This window comes from Limulus polyphemus, unplaced genomic scaffold (assembly GCF_000517525.1).
Source record: "Limulus polyphemus unplaced genomic scaffold, Limulus_polyphemus-2.1.2 Scaffold3180, whole genome shotgun sequence".
Lineage (NCBI taxonomy): Eukaryota > Metazoa > Arthropoda > Merostomata > Xiphosura > Limulidae > Limulus > Limulus polyphemus.
The window spans coordinates 129,516-139,417 of NW_013668790.1; the positions used below are offsets into that span (position 1 = coordinate 129,516).

General features: G+C 35.2%; 1 protein-coding gene across 1 annotated transcript; it reads right to left on the minus strand.

Moving 5' to 3' along the window:
* Window positions 1–6,757: 6,757 nt before the first annotated feature.
* On the minus strand, window positions 6,758–9,141 carry LOC106468829. Its single transcript, XM_013929273.2, has 3 exons — window positions 8,936–9,141; window positions 8,421–8,618; window positions 6,758–7,639 (listed from the first exon to the last, which is right to left on the minus strand). Exons 1-3 carry the CDS (start codon window positions 9,123–9,125, stop codon window positions 7,089–7,091), a joined length of 939 nt encoding a protein of 312 aa, XP_013784727.2. The 5' UTR covers window positions 9,126–9,141; the 3' UTR covers window positions 6,758–7,088.
* Window positions 9,142–9,902: the final 761 nt, after the last annotated feature.

Genomic DNA, 9,902 nt, shown 5'->3' on the forward strand with positions numbered 1-9,902 from the left:
ACCGTATTATATGTACAAGAATAGCCGAAATCTAGTAAACGACTCGAGCATTCACGAACCTTCGAGAATATGACGTGTTACTAGCGTCACGTGACCTCCGCTGTCGTAACAGAAGCAATGGGAAAATAATTTAAGTAATTTTATGTGGCATGGTTATAATGATAATGCACTATTTCCCAACTACAATTTCTACAGTAAGAAGCTTTAACTGCAAAGGATGGCAAGATAAATCTTAGATCTCACATCTTGATAAGTTTTCAACAGATCCTCTATTATACTTGGACTTTGGCTTCTGAGAAAAGTTGCAAATCAGAGAATGAAGAGTCTAGTGAAGTTGCATCAGGGAACTTGTTGGTACCAGGAGATATGCCTAGTTTTTTGCATTGGCTTTATGGGTAGATAGTTATCTCTTTTGTAACTATAGCCCTCACTTTTCAACTGAAGGAATTGCTGTCGATTAGCTTTGTATGGTGTTTGGAGCCCATTACAGTCCTAAGTGCTTTGTGTGAATTTTCCCATTTCCAAGGAGAACATTAAAGGTGTCCAATAAAAATGTCATGTTCTTTGGCTATACAATCTTTCTATAGGAATACACTTCTTCAGAAAGGTGCGACATATTCCTCCAGTAAGTTGACTAATAATTCGTCAAAAATTTGCCATGAACCATATATATATATATTTTAGTAGGTATCATTCAAATAAAGTGCAATTAACCTTCTGTATAACCCACAAGAGAAATTGCAATACTAAGAATGACCTTTGAGCTTTCTACTAACTAGAACTGTGTCATTGTTTCCAATATACAGCAATCCAATTTCTTGCTTATCTGTAGAACATATGTTTCCTCTGAGAATCAAAGTTCTTTGAATAATGGTCCATGCAGATCCAGAATTACCTGCATGTCGCATGCTTTTTCTACTGACTCAGGGAAGTTTCCTTAAAACTGTAAAATTATTATCAAAAATAAAACCATTGTATTCCCTGGCTAAGATGCACCTCAAATATAAAAGAACCATACATTTCAAATTGCTAGAATCGAATAGACAAAATAAAAACAAAAATATAAAGTCAATTACAATCTCTTTAGGTGGTTACGGCACTCGACTCGCAATCTGAGGGTCGCGGGTTCGAATCCCCGTCACACCAAACATGCTCGCCCTTTCAGCCGTGGGGGCGTTATAATGTGACGGTCAATCCCACTATTCGTTGGTAAAAGAGTAGCCCAAGAGGTGGCAGTGGGTGGTGATGACTTTCCTCTAGTCTTACACTGCTAAATTAGGGACGGCTAGCGCAGATAGCCCTCGTGTAGCTTTGCGCGAATTTCCAAAACAAACAAACCAACAATCTCTTTATTAAGAGATGCACATTACAAATTTTTAAAAAAGCTATATTTCAAATAGTATGAAAAAGCTTTTGTTTACAATCAAATCATTTAAAATAATACATACTGTAAAAATGCAAAACAGAGACAAAAATTGTTTATACTATATCGATATATATATATATATATACAGTCTTAACTCAGTTTATAACTTTAAAATTATGTACATGCAAATATAAATTTGGCAAATTATTGATAATATCTAGAATATATTTTGATTTACAATCCTTCATTTTATGAATAAGACATAGCATTAAATATTATCACCTGCTTTTATCTAAAACCAATATGATCTGATGGTATTTTTATTTATTTAATAAAAATAGTTTTCATTCTTTTAATAAAATAAGTTTACTTTTTAACTTAACATAATTGACACTTATGATTATTAAGAAATAATTCATCATTTCATGTTTCACAGCCATACAATTAAGCGCAGTAATTATGCACCATTAAATTTGAATTCAACTTCACTTCTCTCCTCCATTAATTTTGAAAATTAATATTAATATTTCTGCCCTGAAATTTAAATTTATTTATATAAATAACTATTCTAAAACTGCATAAGTAGTTTTTATTGTTTTTTTTTTCCTTAGTGTCACTTAGGGACCGAAATATGTTTTTTTTTATTTATTTGATGTTATCAATTATCTTTTTAAACATTAAAGGCTTAGAAATACCGTAATAAAATAAGGATGACAATAATAAACTGAACTAGATAATTGAAATACATTTATAAATTGGTTGAGAGAGAAGATTTCATTAAATATTTCAAAAAATTAGCTTAAAAATAGAATAAATTAAGATTCGGATTGTAATGTAGGAAATATGAATAATGTATGTAACATATATACTACAATACTATTACGACAGCGGAAATCACGTGAATCTGGTAACACGTAATGAGTATCTAGAACGTTCGTGAAGGCTCGAGTGTTTGCCAGACGCCCTCTATTCGTATATATAAGACCAGCGAGAAGTGACAGCAGAGATAAAGATAATTGCAGACAGGCAGAGATAGAGACGGATAATTGAGTCAAGCGCGGTAGTGACCGTAAGTAAAGTGCATGAATCGTCGTGAATTATAGCGTGTGTAGAAGTTAAAGTGATTGTAGAAATTAAGTGTATTGCAAAGTTGTATTGAGAAAGAATAAACTAGTTTTATTTAAGAAAGGACTTGTATTGCTGAAGTTCCTCGGGAAGAATTTTTACGGAAATTATCAAACAAACAGAGACGTAACAATACAATAGTTTCTATCAATTCCCTTTTTTAGGACCCAAGCTATGTAATTAATTGTGTTTTATATGTTATGTAACATATGTAGGCTAATATACATTTTGAAAATGAAAACAAAAACTTGTATACATGCACACATTTTAGATAAAAGTTAACATTTTTTTTCTCTGAAAATGTTATTCTGATAGGTACTTAGCTATCTCAATCCTGGTCTGCCCTCTAAGCTTTACTGAAGAAAGTTTGCTACAGTGCACCAGTCTTTATACCCCATCAGTTTTGTGCTATTTCAGAACATGTGCTCATCATGTGATTACTCTCCACCAATCATATTGCACCATCTATACTGGTGCATCTAGCTCTCTCTATTATTCTAGAACAATTCTCACTTTTGAGAATTGGTAGTCACAAACACCGGCATCTCTACCCTTGTGGCACAATCCTCACTTTCGAGAATTGGCATATACAAACCTTAAACACTGGCATGTCATTGGGGAGGAAGGGTGGGAAATGGGTTAGATGAGGTAAGTACCTATTGGAAATACATTTTGAGAGTAAGAAAATGTTAACTTCTGAAATGATGCTACTTCCTCTCACCCAAAGCTAGAATCCCACACTGCCAAGGTAAAGGGGCCGGTGAAAGTGCATCAAGCAGAAAGAAACCACACTGAAAAATGGGTGTGATAGAATATGAAAAGAAAGCACATCAGTTGGGTACATCACTACTTCTGGAACACAAATGGGGCAGAACTGAATTGACGGACACCAATGAAATCAATAAAGAGATTTATAGCACTGAATCAGTGTAGGAAGTGATGGATAATCGTGAGGGTTATAATAACTAGCCCTCTGTCCACATCCATGTCATAACAATCCATTGTAAGAAACAAGATATATTACCTAATATAATGATAGTGAGTCATACTATGATGCCAGTAAATGAACTAAATAGAAAAACGAAATAACAATACATGCCTAAGGCATAAGGACCGTGAAATATATTTGAATAGGCAAAGTGTGGCCTGTCCAGGCAAAAACATCGAATGGAAACACCTTGCATAAGATATAGATATAAACAAGTGAGGTCCACCCAGGAAACACCTAGGGGGAAAGCACCTTGGACACATAGAATTAGTGCTGTCTGCCTGGGCAAAAACATCTGGGGAAGCACCATGGATACTGAATATTATGGCCCGGCATGGCCAGGTGGTTAGGGCGCTCAACTCGCAATCTGAGGGTCGCGGGTTCGAATCCCCGTCCCACCAAACATGTTCGCCCTTTCAGCCGTGGGAGCATTATAATGTGATGGTCAGTCCCACTATTCGTTGGTAAAAGAGTAGCCCAAGAGTTGGTGGTGGGTGGTGATGACTAGCTGCCTTCCCTCTAGTCTTACACTGCTAAATTAGGGATGGCTAGCTTAGATAGTCCTCGTGTAGCTTTGCGCGAAATTCAAAAACAAACAAACTGAATATTATTGTATAATTCATTGTTCAACACTGTAATGATTATAAAAACTATAGCCATCTTCTCGACGAATGAGTAAACATGGGATAGAAAGTTTTGTCCACTAGAATAGAAGGGGGGATATGCACTGGAGAGTCTGGATGAACAACACATTAAAGACAGTGCAATGGGTGTCTGTGATTCCCCATTTTGAAAAGCAGACAGTCCCTGGTTGTAGAAACCACGGGTCATTAGGGATGGGCAGAAATCCCCATCTGATTTACTCATGAGGTCCATGAGTGACAGTCATTTATAAATGAAACTAGTAACTTTTAGTAAAAAAAAATTAGATACACATACCACTGGACAAGCTGCTGCTGGTTTTACAGAAACACCAATCTCAACAGTGAGCATTGTAAATTTATTCATATCTAGTGCAAATATAATATGAAGCATACCTGACCAAGCAGCACCTGCCACCAGGTTGGATCCTGAAATACAATATTTATCAACTAGAAATATATAGAGGAAGTAATATGTCGAATTACCCCAGTCAAAGGTGAACAGACGTGTGTAGAATTGCCACAGGAAGAAGACAATACCTGCCCAAGAAAGACACAGTCACGTCTTGCAGATAATGTGCAAATGTGTTTAAAGTTGTCCACACCCCAGCCTGAATGATCTTCTCCAAAGGCCAATGAAGGCGAGCAGCAAAAAACACTGTTAGATGACGAAATTGGTGCAAAGAAGCATTGTGCAGATGCCAACCTTCCATGGATAAGTCAGAATATGCCAGTCGTATGAGTTAAAGAACCCAACTAGTGAGTGTAATAGGGGACATATCATGGGACACAGAGGGAATTATTGGAAAAAATAAAAGGCAGTATGAGCCACATAACATCTCAGGGAATGAACTGCACAAAGAAGTCTACCTGAATCTGAATGGGAGTAGAGGTGGGAAGTGGAAGGTAAGGAAACAGGAGAGAAGGCCAAACCACCTGTCTAGGAAAGGAAGGCCCAATCAGGATAAAGGATAACATAAGAGGAATAGTAAAAGATGCAGGAAACGAATGACATAAATCTCGGAACAATGACGACTGCAAGCAAGGAGGAACGACTTAAGGGAAAGATGGTACAAGGAACAAGTAGAAATTGGTTCAAATGGAGAACTGGAAATGGCATGAAGGATAAAATTGAGATCCAATATGGAAAAACAAGGGACATAGAGGACGGATAAGGCAAAAGGAACAAAAAAGGAGGAAAATAATGGGAGAATTGGAAGATGTTCGACAGGGTAGCCATATAACTAGAAACAGTTGACACAGACCAACCATAATCAAACAACTAGGTAAAGAACCGGGAAAATTAAGGTACTGAATGACAGGAGGGGCAGAAGCCACAGCAAACAGACTAAGGTCTGAAGGTAGAATGCTTCTGCTACACAGACAAGGAGGAAGGTCGAATGGAATGGGAAAGGAAAGATGCTACATGAGAGGCCAGTCCCTGAGCTGAGACAAAGGACCGAACAAAAGCCACATGTGAAGATGGAGTTTGATGAGATTGGAATGAACTACATCCAGTTGCAGTTGTTGGAGAAGAAACTGGGACAGAGGTAAGGGCAGGGGATGTTGCTCCAATAAGAGCTAGAGCAGAGGGAATCATGCCTGAGAAGGCCAATATAGGACACAACAAGAAGTTGTCTGGATAAGGGAAAAGACTCTGGAGAGGAGTCTGACTGAACACATCTTCTCCCAGAACTGAAGGATGTGGAACCAGAGACCAAAAGGAAGTAATTTTGGCATTCCAGTGAGTGACATACACATCTATAAATGCAGTATTCCCAGTAGAGAACACACCCACCAAAATACCCATGGTAGAATGGACCACTCCATGTCATAATGCCAATGGATCATGGGAGAAGTTTCATTGGTTGAGAAGCATCCACAGAAGGAAATGCATGTGAGCTCAACCCAAGGGAATAAAAGCTTCAATGGAAGCCCACATTCCCAAAAGTGAGAGAGATCCTTGCATAGTAAGAAAAGGAGAAGGTAGGGCCATTTAGACTGCCCACTTCATATCCGCAAGCCAAAGTGGAGAAGACTTGGTTTGGCTAAGATGGGAAATGAAGAAAAACTCCCTGCAAACTAAAGCCTGTAATTCCCCAACAGATATCGTCGACCCTAGGACAAGAGGCCTAATGACAGAACCATTGTCAGCTGTCACAGGAATTTCAGCATCCACCATATCAAATCTCGAATTCAGATGAACAAATTTGAATTCGGAAAACAGAAATATTTCAAAAATAAAGGAGCAGAAAAAAATCATACAAGTTTGTGATTCAAGCATGATTAAAATTTTGTAGTCACATGGTGGGCGAGTTAAAACACATGTCTACACACTAAAATGTCAGTCATGAAAGTGATGATTGTTCTAAATAGTAGAGGGAGCTAGCTGCACTAGTATAGATGGTGCAATACGATTGGTGGACAGTAGTCACATGATCACCACGTGTTCTGAAATGGTACAAAACTGATGGGGTATAAATACTGGTGTACTGTAGTGAAATATCTTTAGCAATGCTTAAAGGGCAGACCAGGATTGAGATAGCTTTGGGTTGGAGGTGGTACCATTTTGGAAAAAAAAATGATTGATAATGTTCTTGAAAGTAGCAAGATTTGTGAACTGTTTTAAACACCAAACACAGCAGCAGAAAAATATTTATCAAACAAGTTAAAAATCATGTATGATTTTAACATTTTAAAACTATGGTATGTTTTACAGCCAAAGCAATTTTCCTACATATAATGCATATGTTAAGATTCACAACCATTTAGAACTATTTTAAAAACAATAATAATATCAAACACAGTCATTCAAATTCTTTAAGTCCTGAGCTAATTGTAATGTATGGGTAATAAACAAATTACACTTCCTGTAAGTCGTCTTTTAATTGTACAACAGTATATCTTGGCTAAATATGAAACCCAAAATTTTCTCTTGAAAAAAACAATTCAGAGATGAGGAATTTTTTTACAATCTTTTACTTATCAATCCTTTTTGATCACTCATATCAATCACAAAATCGTGTGGCTCTTCTACTTGTGATGAGTTTTCTCGTTCATCATTTACTCCAGTGCACAAACTCGCTTGGACACCAGTATTTTGTTTTTTCATCTCAAACTGTTCCTCTTTGAAATTCTCAGGTTGAATCTGGTTAAGGAAATATCCATCTTCGACACTTGCAGTATCTGCATTCTCTGTTTGACTGATGAAGCTATCTACAGTTTTTGTGTTGCCATTTTTCATGTTAACTTCTTCATCTTTTATTGGCTTTTCTATGCCAAATACGGCAAAAACATTGGGTGGTTTTATATCAGAATTAGGATTTATTTTACCCAAAAACGTCTTTGTCAGTGAACTATAGGCATGATATTCTTTATTCTCAACCCATGGAGGAAATTCTTGTTGTTTCTGTACACAGCTTCTATCAGTACAGTTTTCTTCCCGTTTCCATGGCAAAGTTGTTTCAGTTAATGTAAGAGGTCGAAATTCCTTTGTTGGATGAGAGATTCTGTTGAAATCTAAAAAGGGGGGAAAAAAGAGCAGTTTATTTTGTAAATTAGGAAAGATCATGTTGAACTTGATTAAAGCAACACAGTTATTAAGAAAATGTACTACATTTTTTAAAAATCTACATTAAGAATAGCATTGAATAAAAATATGTTTTTGGAAATATTTATAAATTTTTATACTATATAACTTATTTTGAAAGTATTTTAAGATTATATACGATTTATCTAATTGCTCTGCAAACCATTAAAAATGCACAAAATGTGTTTACGATAAAGAAACAAATGTTAAAAAATAATTGACTCGTACATGACAGTACCATAAATTATAAAGCTTTCAGTTGATTAAAACACTAAACCGATGAAAATTTTTATTAGCCTAATGAGCATATGCAGCAGAAACTCAATTTTGTTTTTTTAGCATCTTCTGAGTAATCTTATGTAATATTGTTAAACTAGTGTATAACAATGGTGAACTAAAAAAGGTTTATAGTTTCAGATATTTCATTGTAATATTTTTACATCAGCAACCAAATATTTGACACAACAAAAGTCAAAAAGAGAAGTTTTCTAAATAATTAGTACATTTTCATTAAATATTTCTGGTTGGACATTACATTTTGAAATACATTGTATAAAAACCAAACAAAATATTGTCATCGACAAGTTAATTAGACAAACTGATTATTTTCAAGGAAATTATTTCCAGCTTTGCCAATTTTGTAAACTTAGAAACTTCTGTGAGGAACGATATGCTTTTTTTGAGACAGCAACGATTTTCGTATTAGCTTACCAGAACTTAAAATATCTACATCACTTTCAGACAAAGGTGTTGGAGCAGTAAAAGTAATTCCTTCATCATCTTGAGTAAACACAACATTTGAATACGAGTGATTCTCATTTTTAGGAGAGCCATCCTCCACTTCTGAGATCTCAGATATACTGGTTGGAAGATTGAATCTTAATATTGCAGCCTTATGGGGCTTTAAGTCTGAAAAAAAAAAAGGAATGTAAGGTATACAAATATTGACGTTAATTTTTTTGTAAAATCTAAAACTGTGTGCAGTAAGGAGGTGTTTTAAACAGGTTTAGTAAATTTAATACTCACAACTTGTTCCGTATATTTTAGATAGTTTGATACAAGAACAAAATAATGCAATATGAAAACAAAACATACAAATATTTTCTCTCAAGAGCTTTTAATATTAATAATTTTAATATTCTTTTACATTATATGAAAAAATAAAGTGTCAGAAGTATCAAATAACAGTTTCAGTAAATCACTATAACTATATCACTATTAATTACCTGTATTGATTTTTCCTTGGCTACCCTTTTTATGAGACTTAAGTTCTTTTCCATTATAAAAGTGACCATTCATAATGTGTTTATGGTGATTTCCTTTCCGTTTCTTCCTATTTTTATCATTAAGTACACGACGGATTTGCATGCGAGTCTTGTGGTGGAAAGGAGGATGTGGAGCAGTTTCATCAATCATATCACGACTATACCGACGGACCTAGAATAACATTAGTTTATTTATTTGCTATTTGAAAATTCAAGAATTTTTCTCCAAACTTAAAACATGGCTACTAAAGACATATAACACATGTAAAAATACCTTTGAGCATTTTAACTTAGATTTTTCGATTTACATTGATGAAAAGAAAAACACTACTACCTAAAATTTTTACAGAACAATAAAAGATTACTAAGAATGCACATTATTCTATCTCATATAATACTATTCAAACTTATACTGCACCAACTTTAAGAAACTAGGAAAAGTGGTAGCAGTATAGTAATTTTTTTGTAGGTAATGATCAATACTTTTATATGACCATTACTCACATTATCTTAAAAGACAGTAGTTGTTGTTTGGTGCATTTAAAAAAGAGCAAGTTCTTCTTAACCTACTATTGCCACAGAAGTTAGAAAAATATGAATTTAAAAAACTAAGTCAGTATTTGTATGATGGATAGATTAGGGATAAAATTATTGGCATATATTTTGCAAGTAGCTAGTGTATAACTACCAAACTATTAATGATATGGAAATACATTTTTCTCTCAAGTCAAAATCATAACACACTGTTACGACAGGGGGTTCACGTGACGAGTATTCTAGAAGATTCGCTAGTGTGTTACGATAGCGGGGGTCACGTGACGACAGCGGAAGTCAAGTGACGCCGGTAGCATGTGTTGAGAGTTTTTAGAAGTTTCTAGAACAGACAGTATTATCGTATGTAAGTGCGCTAGACAGTGAGAGAGACAGA

Coding starts and splice junctions, on each gene's coding strand:
- LOC106468829 (XM_013929273.2), bottom strand. CDS start 9,125: ATGATTGATGAAACTGCTCCACATCCTCCTTTCCACCACAAGACTCGC. Junction 8,619..8,935: donor CCAAGGAAAAATCAATACAG/GTAATTAATAGT, acceptor TTTTTTTTTCAG/ACTTAAAGCCCCATAAGGCT. Junction 7,640..8,420: donor TGTAGATATTTTAAGTTCTG/GTAAGCTAATAC, acceptor CCCCCTTTTTAG/ATTTCAACAGAATCTCTCAT.